The sequence below is a fragment of the Ursus arctos genome, unplaced genomic scaffold, assembly GCF_023065955.2.
Source record: "Ursus arctos isolate Adak ecotype North America unplaced genomic scaffold, UrsArc2.0 scaffold_1, whole genome shotgun sequence".
In the NCBI taxonomy this organism is placed as follows: Eukaryota; Metazoa; Chordata; class Mammalia; order Carnivora; family Ursidae; genus Ursus; species Ursus arctos.
The window spans coordinates 51,324,491-51,339,321 of NW_026622763.1; the positions used below are offsets into that span (position 1 = coordinate 51,324,491).

Below are 14,831 nucleotides of genomic sequence, written 5' to 3' on the forward strand. Positions count from 1 at the left end.
CCACACCAAGGTACATGTAACACAACTTCCCCAATGTCACTACCCAAAACACACACACACAGGCACACACATGCACACTCTCCTTGATGTTTCATACCAGTGTTGTTCCCTTTCCTAGAATCCTCCTCCCTACTTATCCAACCACCAGCAACCTCCTGTTCATCTTGTCAGATTTCACTCAAGGATCACCTCTTCTATAATGCTGTCCTGATCACCCCAGAGTTAACCATGCTTTCCTGGGTGTCCTTTGTATCTTTCTTATACTTCTATTATAGCACCTTATTCCCAAAGCTTTATTTTTTTTGTTTACCCATCCTCTTTCTCACTAGGTCATGAGTTTCTTCTTAAGGCCGAGAACCCCATTTTATTCACGCTTGTATTACTAAGGTCCAACAGTGCCTGGCTAATGGTGGTTGTTCAATAAATGTTTGTCAAATAAATGAGTAGACAGATAAATGAATAAATACCACTCTCTAAATTCTTCCCTGATTTATTCTTCTTCGTAGCACTTACAACATAACATGCTATAGTTTACTTTTAAATTTGTGGATTGCTTTTGCATTTATCAGTTTATTCACTGGTGTAATTTTGGGCCTTAGAACATTGCCTAAAACATAGTAGGTATTCAATATTTGTTGTATGCGTGAAAGAAATACACTTAGTTTTCTGAAAAACATTCTGTTCAGATTATTCAACATAAAATATGGTTTTTTACATGTAGTTTTCTTTCCCAAAAAAAAAAGCAAGAAAGAAATGCTAGTTATGCTAAATCCTTGATAATGGCAGCAAATAACATTTTTTATAAACTTCTAAGAAAAAAATATGGTTTATTAATATTAAAATTCCAGATGGTGATAGGTAAACTTAAGGTTTACTATTTTTTAGTAAGATATTGCAGAACATTCATTTCCAAACAATGTATAACGGTTCTTACCCATCCTTGGTTTGATCAGCTACTCCTGCCAAGAGCTGCACAATCTTCGGATTGCTATTCGGATCATTATACAGTCCAAGATAGCGCTGGACAAAGTCTTCTGGGGTCATGTAATGTTCTCCATCAACCTCAGTACTGGCATACTAAAAAATAAATAATGTATACTTAAAAATTATCCAACATCATCTTGTAGCCAAAAAATATTTTGTGAAAGGGTAAATTAAAGGCCAGAATCAAAATCATAATAAAGATAATAAATGCAGGACTTTTCTCTGGATAGTGAAAAATACTCAGAGCCTGATTTAAGAACATTGGCAAAGTACTGATATATGCTACAACATGGACAAACCTTGAAAACATTTTAAGTTAAAGAAGCCAAACACAAAAGGCCATAGATTGCATGACCCCTTCTACATGAAATGTCCACAACAGGCAAATTCACAGTGACAGAAAGCAGAGGCATAGTAGCCAGGAACTGGAAGAAGGGGGAAATGAGAGTAACTGCTTAAACATACATGGGGTTTCTTTTGGGGGGCAATGAAATGACTTGGAATGAGATGGTGGCAATGGCCAAACAACATTGTAAATATACTAAACAACACTGTACTATAAACTTTAAAATGGTTAAAATGGTGAATTTTGTTATGTGACTTTTATCTCAACAAAACATATAATACTTAAGAGAAGAAATACGAGAAAGATGAAGAAAAGTTAAAGGATAGCCGAGGTGACCAAGACCTGAGAGTGAGAAGATGACCCCTGTAGACTCTTTGAGGCTTTTTTTAAAAAATAATAATATTTTTTATTATATTGTTAGTCACCATACAGTACAGTGGGGGGACATGTAGGGGGGTACAGGGCAGACTACTAAACCTTAGAAAGTGAAATGAATGAGAAAAGCATGACAAAGAAGACCTTCCACCAAAGGTATTTGTTCTATGTTCCAGTAGCTGGAAAAAAGAAACAAAAATATTCTTTTATGTCATTAATTTTTACAAAGAAAATACCTGCCTATCAAATAAATGCCTCATTATTTTAAGGGTTTTATATACTATGGCATGATCAAACATGAACAACCAAAGGTCTCTTCTTTGGGTTGCAGCTGATCAATTAAGCTACTTCAGTCAACTGTCAAAGTAGTAACATCAGAAGATTTCCCAGAATTGAAGAATACAAGAGCTCACTAAGTGCCAAGCACAATATATTAACAAACAAATAAAAAATCCACACCAGGCTCTGGCCCAGCATCATAAAATTAGAGAACATCAAAATAAAGAGAAAACCCTAAAAGTTTTCAGAGAGAAAAGAAAGTCACTTATTAAGAATTATGAATCACAAGCATCAATGCTTCCTCAACAGAAACACTGAAACCTTGAAGACAGTGCAGTAAGACCTTGAAAATTCTAAGATAAATGAGTTCCAGCCTAGATTTCTAAACTGAGCCAAACTTTCAATCAATTGTAAGGGTAGGTTAAAAGTACTTTGAGAGGTGCCTGATTGGCTTACTCAATTGGACGTCTGACTTTTGGTTTCAGCTCAGGTCATGGTCTCAGGGTCATGGGATCGAGTCCTGAGGCCAGCTCAGTGCTCAGCAGGGAGGCCTCTTCTCTCCCTCTCCTCTGCTCATGCATACTCTCTCTCTCCCTCTCTAAAATGGATAAATCTTTTAAAAAATAAAATAAAAATAAAAGTACTTTCAGATATCCATGTTCTCAATACTTTTTTCTCCGATCATGTACCTTCTCAGGAAGCTATAGGAGAATTTACTCCATCAAAAAGAGGGCATGAACCGAGTCAGAGGAAGATGTGGAATCCAGGAATCAGATGATCCAACCCAGGAAAGTGGCCAAGAGAAATCCCAGGACAAAAACTGTGCTGCAGGCCTCTAGAGTACACAGTCCTGGCAGGGAGCAGACGAAGGGCTCCAAGAAGGAAAGCCACTGGGAAAAATGGAATGTTAAATTATCCAAGGCATTTGGCTATGTGAAAAATAACACTGTGAGGAGTATGAATCTTTGTTCAAATGTCACCTTCTCAATGAGATCTACTCTTATCACCCTTTTTAGTATTACAACACATGCTTGCACCTATATTCCCATTCCCCCTTACATTGCTCTTTTTCCCCCCTTGGCATGTATCACTTTCTAACACACTATGTATTTTACTTCTTTATTATGTTTATTGTCTATCTCCCAAAAAAGGAAGGAATCTTTGTCTAGTTTGTTCACTGTTGTATCCCAAGCACCAAGAATAATGGCACACAGTAGGCATTCAGTAAATATTGTTAAATTAATTGGTATTAGATACACAAATTGCTAAGTGAATGAAAAATTGGGTAATTTTTAACTCTATGAGAAAGTAAATTATGAAAATGTATTTTTGTTGTACATAAACAGGAAATATAATACATGACTTGGCTCAAAATTAACAGTATTTATAGTCATAATAATATATATACAAATATTAATTTAATAATGATAATATATTGAGAGGAATGGAGGGAGAAGGAAGGAGGAAGTAGTATAAGGAATTCCTCAACTACCATCATAGGAAGTCAATAATGTCTAGAAATAGCAGTATAGAAATATGAAGGGAAATACCAAAGTAAAGAGCTAAGAGTTAGAAGTGGTTGCTTCTGGGAAACAAGACAGGGATGGGAAGGATCAAAGCAAAAGACTATTGGTTTGCTTTTTGTTAAGCATTTCAAATATTCTCATTTGTGAATCTGACTAAACCACGCTACCAGCTCTTTCAACAAGAATTAAATAAAAAATGTTTCTTTTGTCATATTCTAAAACACACCACAGAGGCTATCATAGCCAATGCTTTATTAGCCTGCACAAGAAGTAGCCCAAGATAGACATGTTTTTACTAGCTTGTACTACCAAAAACACCTAACAAATATCACCTCAAAATAAAGTCATGTTTTCTCTACATGCTATAAACATCATTCCCGAAACGGTCCTAAGTTTAAGTCCTGGCTCTACCACTAACTCACTGAGTCCTTCAACAACTCCATTCTCCTCCCAGGCTTCTAGATATATGACACATCTATAAAATGAAGACCAAATAATCTTTGACATTTCAAAACAACAGGTATGCGAATATAGGACAAAGAAAAAATAAACTGTATGGTATTAGTAATAATAGTGAGTAGATTCTACCAATTCCTGTCAACTACTCCTTTTGCTCTTTGTTCTCCAATGTTCTTCAAAATCTGACATGTTTTAACAAAATCAGAAAACCACAGAGTTAAGAATAGGCAGGAGTGGGGTAAGGCACAATGTCAGGAAGACTACTGCAGTTGAAAAGAGGAATCAACACAAGGAAGTCTAAAAATAGAATTTAAAGACACTGACAAGTCAACAACTCACTAGAATTTGAGTGCCAAACAATGGTATGGGAAATGTACTATGGGATTCAAAAAGGAATGGTTCATTCTAAGAACAGGTGTAATGGGGCTGCAGCAGGAAGGAGAAAGTAATGTTCAGAATAGGCTTTAAAAATAAAATTCGATTTTAACTGCAAACAGAAAGGGTCTTTCAGGCTAAAAAAAAGAAAGAAAGAAAGAAAAAGAAGAAGAAAAACAATATGAACAAATATAGAAATTTTTAAATATTTTTTTTTCCTTTTTTGGGGGGAGAGAGTTAGTTGAAAAGGAAATGGCAATGAAGAGAAGGTATACAAAGATAGCATGCAGAAGGTGAGACCAAAAAGGCAGATGATGGAAGACTCTGAATGCTAAACTGAACAGTCTGAACTCCATTCTGTGGGCCATGTGATGCACTAAAAATTTTAGAGGAGGACAGAGATGTGATTCAACCTGTGCTCTCTCTCGTGGCAATGGAAAAGATGGTTTGGAGAGGACAGAAACTGACTGGGGGCAGGGAGACCTAGTGTCCGCTACTGAAGATCCAGGTGAAAGAGGATGAGGCCTGAACCAAGGGGGTGGGAGTGCAAATAAGAAAACAATGGGTACTTTCACCCCTTGCTAATGTTTTTTTTTTTAATGATTTTCATAATGTTACAGTCACACCATTCAAAATTCAAAAGGCACAAAAGGGTATACAGTGAAAAATTTTCCTGACACCTCTGTCCCCAGTCACTCAATACCCCACTCCAGAGGCAATTTCTTGTATATCCTTCCAGATGTTTTAAGCATAAATGATTATATATGAGATATAGGCATATACATGCCAATGTATATACCTGCAAATATGCATGAATATTCTTACCCATTTATTTTTACACAAATGATAGCATAACTATTTATATTATTCTGTACGTGTTGTTTTTTTTCCAATTCAGTAATTTTGAAAAGCGATTCAGCAATATACATACACATACATATCATATATAAAGAACTATACGAATGCTCACGACCTTTAACAAGGAATCCTGGGTGTGACTCCTATGAAAAATTTAAAAGAAGGAAGAACTAAACACAAGATGCAAAATTAAAAAAACAAAACAAAACACAACACTAGAGATGGGTTATGGAGATCTTTGTTCTCTCTACAACTGTTTGAGAGCTGCTTGCTTTCCACAATCAGATGTCAGTTTTCAAAAAAGAGAATATGAAAACATTTCAGAGTTAGTATTAGCAAAATGTGGCAACTAATCCTCCCTTTCTTTTTTGCCACATACGTGTCTAACATCTAACACTAATACCTGAATTTGACTGCCAGGATTACCACCACTACACACAGAACACACACGCACACACAGAAATTATACTGTACTTACAGAATCACCAGGATTTCACAACATTCTTGACTTTATCAGGAAATAGAGCAGCCTTAGCACAAACCAAGGACACAGCAGCCAACAAGGAAAACAAATGCTTTTGTTGACAAGTACTGGAACAGGCTTTGCCAGTATCTGGGGTTATAAATGATGCCAGAGAATCACTTACCCTGAGGTATTTTGCTAGTGTTTTCCCCAACTCTCCTAGTCTATTTTAACTTGATTTGAACTGAAAGATAAAGTGTATTGCTCAGAGGGAAAAAAAAACAAGTCTTCTCATCCATAAGGAGTCAGTACTTGACTTTTGCAGGAGACAGTTAACTAATTAACTCATTAAATTAGAGACAATTACTCGGCAATGTCAGTGAGTCTGTTTGCCTGAACGGACAGAACAGAAGAGGGAGTATAGAACTGAAACTAGAATCTACCCGCAGTCAGTCAAGATGCTAAAACATTTTAGGTATTATGTTAACAAAGAAAACAGGTGATATGTTTACACCAAAAGTATATTTTAAAATACTTTTTTTTTAAGATTTTATTTATTTATTCGACAGAGATAGAGACAGCCAGCGAGAGAGGGAACACAAGCAGGGGGAGTGGGAGAGGAAGAAGCAGGCTCATAGCAGAGGAGCCTGATGTGGGGCTCGATCCCATAACGCCGGGATCACACCCTGAGCCGAAGGCAGACGCTTAACCGCTGTGCCACCCAGGCGCCCCTAAAATACTTTTAAAATAAGAATGACCTGTTTATTTTAAACAACTTCATTACTTTCGATGTTAATTTTAATTGACTGGATAATGATGTTTTAAACAAAGTAAATGTGGCCTTGAGTAACACAAAAGGCTGGAAATCAGAAAAGGTTAAGGGGCCATACGGAGACCTCCTTCTGCTAACCAAAATGAGTTGCATATTTATACTAAAAACAATAAAAGCAATGTAAAACAAAGTTTTGGGTCTCCCATGCTAACAGTTATGCTAAAAATTTAATATATCAACTAACTTACTAGTTTCATAATAACATCTCCATTTTGTTCCTGTCATTTCAGAGTGAACCAAAATTACTTTAAATGAAATTGACCAAATATTATATCCATACTCCAAATAACTTTAGAGTTAATCATTTGCCATTTCAAAGATGTCTCTTAAGCAGTTGTAAATCCGTCTTGGGAAGCAAGTCAAGGACACATGAAAGACATTGACAAGAAGTAGCTGACAGTATCCAAACAAAAATAGGTGACTTATTTTCTTGATTAAACTTTTTCCAAATCCAACTCAAGTATTTAAATGTAAAAGTGCACATAGCTTTGACATTTCCAGAAATATTTAAATTTACATTGAGTATAGTTCACATGTGCTTAAAAAAGTCTTGATATTCTGAAGATTGAGAAATAAAATGCATCTTAATGAAAGATCAGAATCGTTATTGCCAATAAAAGATGGTAGGGTTTCACATACAGATATATGCACTTACATTATTGTACTTACACTGAACTACCTCTAGCTCCAAATGAGATCCTGTTATCTAGAAATGTTTTGCCTACCAAGCCAACAGATCAACATATCAAGGTCTCACTTGACTGAATTAAGTTAGACAGTAGTAAATCCTTTAACAATTTACCAAATTTTAACCTATATCACAGGTTACTATAAAGCAGACTTTACTAAGAGTTTTCACACAATCCTAAATTTCTATTAAGGAGGAAAAGAAAGTTAACTTAAAATTCAATGACACAAATGAGTAAAAAACCCAAATAATCTAAATGATACAAATTACCTGTTTAAATGGTTTAAGTTCAAAGACAAATAGATCCTTTGATATTTTATATGTCTAAAAGATTTCCCAGAGATTACAAAGAAAAATTCTGATCTGCTGTGTCCATTAAGCTGGTTACTTTTTTAAAAGTATACAGTGTAGGGGCGCCTGGGTAACGCAGTTGTTAAGCATCTGCCTTCGGCTCAGGGCGTGATCCCGGCATTCCGGGATCGAGTCCCACATCTGGCTCCTGCGCTGGGAGCCTGCTTCTTCCTCTCCCACTCCCCTGCTCCGTTCCCTCTCTCGCTGGCTATCTCTCTGTCAAATAAATAAATAAAATCTTTAAAAAAAGGGGCGCCTGGGTGGCACAGCGGTTGGGCGTCTGCCTTCGGCTCAGGGCGTGATCCCGGCATTATGGGATCGGGCCCCACATCAGGCTCTTCAGCTATGAGCCTGCTTCTTCCTCTCCCACTCCCCCTGCTTGTGTTCCCTCTCTCGCTGGCTGTCTCTATCTCTGTCGAATAAATAAATAAAAAATCTTTAAAAAAAAAAAAAAATCTTTAAAAAAAAAAGTATACAGTGTATCAAGGCTTTTCTTTTCAAGTATGCACGCCAAAACCAAGGTAATATATTCAGAAGTGCTGCTTTTTAAACCAAAAACCTGCTAATATCAAATCTTCCAGGTCATTCTGCATTCACCTAAAAAACATTAAGTACCAATTGTGGGCTGGACACTATGCCTGGTACTAGGGATGCAAAAATCACAAAAACACAGTTCCTACCCTCACGTAGCTCAGAGATGGTGGCATGATGGACACCGAAACCAGGGTCATAAAACGAGTTCTAATCCCCTGTGCAATTTTGAGTGAAACACAGCTTCTCTGAGCCTCTTTTCTAACAAAACAGTACAGAAAGATAGCGGTCTTGATATAAGGGGGAAAATGAGATCTTGAACACCAAAGTACTTGGAAACTGTAAAACTAATGCATATTGAAATACTGAAGTTCTTCTAAAATGCTTAGAAACACAGAAAAGCATAGGGTCTCAATTTCCCTCCTTGCTTATTTAATTATTCTGCTTTTGCCCAAGCATGAAGGAGTTATTGTTCTAACTCTTCATCTTCCTCCAAACCAAGGTCTCCTTGGGATTGGCTTCCACTATTCTTGGGTTTACCACATCGGTCCTCTGGTCTAGCCAGCTTCATCTCTGCTTATCCAACACGTGGCTGTAATATGAGTCAAAACACACTGTTGCTCCATGACTTTGTTCCAACTGAGATGAACCAACATTTTCAGATCTCAATATCCTTTTAATTTCAGTAACTCTCAAATGACAATGTTGCAAAGTTTGGTGATTACAGATATCAGATAAAGCATTTCCCATACAGAAAAATGAATACATGAACAATGGAAGAGTTGAGCATACAAAGCTAATTCTCTTGCTGTCATTTTTACTGCTCTTACTCCCAACGGAAGCCAAATTTAGTCCGGAATGTATGCCCTTTAACTACACGAGCATTCTGCATGAGGAGCAGACTGCAACAGGTCTGACACACAAACACTGTTTAACACTGTCATAACAGTCAATGTGGAATTCATCTATCATAATATTTTGAAAAATAATTTTAACACATATGGCCACTTTTTAAAAGATTTTAATTAGTGATACAAGAATTTTTTGATAGTTACTAAAATCAACTACACATGCATTAGGAAAAGACAATTTTATCCATCTTATTTTATTTTTTTATTTTTTTTTAAAGATTTTATTTATTTATCTGTCAGAGAGAGAGAAAGAACAAGCAGGGGGAGTGGCATACAGAGGGAGAAGCAGGTTCCCCGCTGAGCAAAGAGCCCTATGCTGAACTCAATCCCAGGACTCTGGGATCATGACCCCAGCGAAAGGCAGACACTTAACTGACTGAGCCACCCAGGCGTCCCATCCATCTAATTTTAACTAGCACTTTCTGTTGGATATTTCACATACACTAGAAACAAACCTTCTATTTGATTTTGCAAAAAAAGTTCTCCAAAAGTCTGCTTTCTAACTCAGCTTGTTTCCATGAACTATTATGTGCTTATTTTTCTTTTTGCTTTAGTATATGTATTTTTACTGTCCATTATATCAAGTCCTACTGTCGGCTACTAAACAATGCAATTCCTAACAGAGCATGGAGGTACAAGACCCTTGTTAATCACTGAAATCAACTGAAGCTACCGTAATAAACTAGGTCTACCAAAACAATTTTCCCCTCAAAATGGCCAAAAACCTTGGAAATAAAATAATGACCCCAGAGAACTCAATAACTCAAACTAGAATGCTTCTCAGGGCAGATTAAGTTGCATAATTAATTTGCATTGTTCTTAACATAATACTTCAATCTCTTGGTCTAAGTAACCATGGGAACATACAAGGAGCATATATATTTGTAAGCCTGGGCAAATCATGTCTTTGATAATCAAGGTGCAGCTCCTAGGGAGACAGAATGCTTTAATGTTGGTAAGCCTTGATTAAATATCAAGATTTTTGCCACAGAGAAAAAAGGACCTTTATCTTGGTAGGGAGTGGAAAATATTAAAAGATTTAAGAGACAGATCAACCAAATGTAATGTATGAACATGGCTTGGATCCTGATTTTAATAAAGCAACTTTAAAAAAAATGAAACAATCAGGGAAATTTCAACACTGAATGGAAATCCACATTATTAAGGAATATTTTTACCTGTAATAATCGAATTATGGTTTGATGGTTTTCAGAGTCATCACCTTTAGAGATACTAAAGTATTTGTGTATGCAGTGATATAATGTCTGGGAAATGCTTCAAAATCCAATGCAGCTGCAATACAGATGAAGCAAGATTAGCCACAACAGTTGGTGAAGCTGAGTGATGGATATATGGTAATGCATTATACTATTTTCTCTAACCTTATATAGGTTTAAAATTTTCCATAATTAAAAAAGCCTTTTTAAAAGACAACAGAAAAAGAATAAGATGATTCCATATGTACTAACATACCCATATCTCCAAACAATATTAACTAAAAAAGTCAAGTTGTTTTGAAATACATAAAGCAAGTCTCTTCCATTTACTGTATAGCCTTGAGCAAGTTACTTAACCCTTCTAGGGCTCAGTTTCCTCATCTATGAAAATGGGAATAATAATGGTTCCTACCTTATAGAGTTGTTTTGAGGATTAACCATAAAGATTTGTATAAAATACTTACAATAGTGCCTGAGATGTAATTGTGATTCAGTAAGTAAGCATTTGCACAGTTCTAGAAGCCCAATAGTGGCCATGGCACTGGTTTCGGTGAATGATGCTTCAGAAACTTCAGTAATATTAAGTAAAAGAGAGCTGGACAGAACAGGGAAATGATTTTTAAGTTACACACACAAAGAATGAATTACAAGTCTCTTTTAGGTCTGTGTCTTGGTATTTCCAAGTTTACTTGGACTATTATTCCTTCTCTCTTCCAGACTGAGCAGCTGAAGTTTCCAAAAAAAACCTCTACACATATCTTCCATAGTCTCTCAATCTTAGACCATGGCTATAACACTTCTCGGAACCTACAAACTTGAGAGAAGTCACCTCTTATGGTGGTATTTCTGAATGTGGGGATTTGTAAAGATCTTCAGGTGTATGTCTCAAATATGTGAGTAATTAGCTGATTACATGTACATAATCATAAATACATATTAACATCTTAGTCACTTTATAGGTCCAGCACAGTTATCTGGGAAAGACAAAGGACTCAGATCTTATTCAGGAAAGAAAAATCTTCATCTCAGAAGAAAAGGAAGGGAAAAAGGAACTAAGCCCCATGTGTCAGGCATCATTTACCAATTACCTCGGTTAATCTTTATAACATCCCTATGTGCTAGGTGTAGTTATCCCTCCTCAGACAGATGAGGAAACAGACTCCAAAGCTAATGTAAATACCTACAGTCATACAGCAAAAAGAGATCAAATAAGGACTCAAATCTAGGTCAGACTACAAAGCCCTTGTAGGCTCCAGCTACTGGTCTCCTGGATGAAAAGGAGTCAGTGAGGCCTCACTCAAGATATTCTAAGAACTCCATGGACAGGAGGAAATTAAATTGGAAGAATCACAGTCTACACAAAGCAGTCATCCACAAGAAAGCACAGATATGTACAAGAAAGTTTACATTTCAATATGATCTATTCAAAATGTAAATTGAATTTTTCCACTTCCAAGGTGAAAGACCTTCAGTAGTTTCAACAACGCTCTTAAAAAAAAATCCATTTTCCGTGGCTTACAAGCAAGGCCGTGCCTGATGTCGCTCTCCTTCAGCCTCATCTCTTGCAGGCCATTCACTCCCTCACTGACACTTCAGGCACACTGGCCTCCTTTCTGTTTGCCCAAAATAAGAAACCCGTATCCACATCTAGGCCTTTAGACATGTGAGCCCTCTGTTCAGAATTCTCTCTACCCACCTTTTAGTCTCATCTCTAATATCACCTCCTCAGGGGTCTTTACTGACCACCCTCTTGAAAAATGATGGCCTTTTCCATCATTCTATTTTCTTATTGGACTTGTCACCTTCTGCAGCTACCTTTTGTTTTTTTTCCAAGTCTGTGGGCTTTGCTATTGTCTGTCTCACCGCTACCTAGAATATGAGGTTTTACCTTTACTGAAATCCTCTATCTAAAATCTATAAAGGTAGGGGCACCTGGGTGGCTCAGTTGGTTAAGTGTCTGCCTTTGGCTCAGGTCATAATCAGGGGTTCCTAGATCGAGCCCCATGGGGGGCTCCCTGCTCAGTGGGGAGTCTGCTTCTCCCTTTCGCCATGCCTCTCCCCCTGGCTTGTGCACGATTTCTCCCTCTCTCTCTCTCTCAAATAAGTAAATTTTTAAAAAAAATCTTTCAAATCTATAAAGGCAAAACCTAGCACAATGCCTAGCCTGGCACATGGTAGACAATTAAAAATATATTGATGGGTAGTAGAACACAACATGGCATTTAATAACAGTAATCTTCTCATCTTTTCCATTATTTTTTAATCTTTCAGTTGACTCAAGGATAAAGTCTATGGTGTGAGTATGCCCTTAATGCATAACCCTTTTTTTTAATGAAAACTCTATATAGTTTATGGCAAATACTAATATACTAAAGATAAAGGCTATCATCTTCAATGCCTATATTCTAAAGAACTGGTGAAAACCCTTAATCAGTATGACTAAGAAAACTATAGATCCCCTTCTGTGTGTCTCATACTGGGTTTATTCAACCCAATTTAGTCTTGGAAGTCCTCGTTTAACTTCAGGTTCTGAACTGCTAAATTCTTACTTTTTAAATTATTCACTTGATCAAAATCTAATACATATACATCAAGGCTTTGTTTTTTATTTTCCCCTAATTCTTCTATAAGCATATATATGTGTGTAAATATACATACAACATATATGAAATGTCTTTTAGAAAACTATAATCATGCTATATACACTTATTTACATCTTTCTTATCTCACTTAATAGTACATTAGAAATCTCTCTAAATCAGCTATAATAGGCCTAACTCATTCTTTTTAGTTCTGTGTAATTTTCCATGGGATTGTTATTTCATAATTTTTCTACCACTCCCCTTCGATTACATTTCTCTTGTTTCCCACTTTTTTTCCCCTCAAGGAACAACTGAGTGCCGCAACTAACAACCTTGTACATATATATTCTTTTTTTAAGATTTTATTTATTTGAGAGAGAGAGAGAGTGCGCACAAGCAGGGGGGAGGGGCAGAGGGAGAGGGACAAGCAGACTCCTTGCTGAGCAGGGAGCCTGATTCAGGACTAGATCCCAGGACCCTGGGATCATGACATGAGCTGAAGGCAACCACTTAACCGATTGAGCCACCCAGGCGCCCCTTGTACATATATATTCTTATGAGTATTTTTATTTCTCTGGGGTAAATATCCCAAAGGTAGGATTGTTTGTTTCAAATGGTATCTTCTTTCTATTTTAAACTATTGCCAGACTGCTTTCCAAAGAGTCTTTGTTTCCACAAATACCCTATGAGAGCACCTTTTTCCTCCACATTGGGCCTCAGATGTTATCATTTGTAGAACACATTTCATGTTTTTGAAAACATAGCCCTAATGCCTATTCCAACAAAGTGGAAGTATCTTCTGCTAAAAGCCCTGCTTAATTCCCTTCTCAGCCCCAGGTTATTGCCAAAAATAAATATATATGTAGTACATAAGCAAATATTTATTGAATAAAAGGATATTTCTTTCAATTAAAAATTAATACGCTATCATAAAAACCTTAAGGAAGAATCACTCTTCGTTTTACATTAGCAGCATCTTCTTCCACTTCTTCTCTAAAATAACACAGAAGAAAATGAATTTTCATAGTTTTTATGTGGGATAGGATCTTGTTACATTGGTGACAGTGAGAAAAAGAACAGGATGGGGCGCCTGGGTGGCTCAGTCGTTAAGCGTCTAACTTCAGCTCAGGTCATGCTCTCAGGGTCCTGGGCCCAAAACCCATGTCAGGCTCCAAGCTCAGCAGGAAATCTGTTTCTCTCCCTCTCCCTCCACTCCTCCCCCTGCTTGTGCTCTCTCTCAAATAAATAAATAAAATCTTCAAAAAAAAAAAAAAAAGGGAAAAAAACAGGATCAAAATATTTGAAGTTCTATATTGCAGCATGTTTATAATCTAACATATAATGATACAGTCTGTGTTGCTTTTACCGTACACTACACTGATAAATAAACAACAAAAAGTCAACCGAAAAAAAAAAGACCTTAACAAACAATTCACTTAAAACAGTTTTTGATAAACCTACTTTGCCACAAAGCATAGACTAGATTAACTCCTCATTTTGAAGTTTGTCAGGTTTATAACAAACAGCCTGTGACATTCCTGTTATCCTCACCTTACCTCCCTCTTCATTGCTTCTATTGTCTCCTTTGCGCTACTGTATATTTCTGATGTAGCAAAATTGGGTCAATGATAGTGTGTGGGTGAGAGAGGTAAAAGAAGAGATAAATCAAGAAATGACAGCTGTAAGGGTAGTAATAGTAAGATCTTAGCTTGACAACTGGTTGTAAAATTATATCACAATCTAACACATATGAATTCATTTGTTGTGCTCCAATTTAATGAATTTGTAGGGGACAGGAAAAAGCAGGATCCTAGTGAATATTATTGTTCTTTATTTTTAACTAGAAAATATAACTCATCAAAATTTGAGAAATAATGAACACAGAAAAAATAAACCTATTTCCCTATATTCCAAATAATAATGTTTCACTTTTATAAAGTCCTTCTCACAAACTTGCACACATAATTCCATGAAATATAGAGAGACCAGCACTTTCAAAGAGGAATATTTTGCTGTTGACAAAAACAAATGAGTATTTGTGAATTAGAGAGTTA

General features: G+C 36.5%; 1 protein-coding gene across 1 annotated transcript in view; it reads right to left on the reverse strand.

Annotated features, from left to right (window-relative positions):
- SLC25A12 (solute carrier family 25 member 12) overlaps positions 1 to 14,831 on the reverse strand; it is a 91,201-nt gene that overhangs the window by 70,999 nt on the left and 5,371 nt on the right. The window contains exon 3 of the mRNA XM_026492562.3: positions 935 to 1,077. Coding sequence (XP_026348347.1) covers positions 935 to 1,077 — 143 coding nt within the window. The remainder of the gene's footprint in view (positions 1 to 934; positions 1,078 to 14,831) is intronic.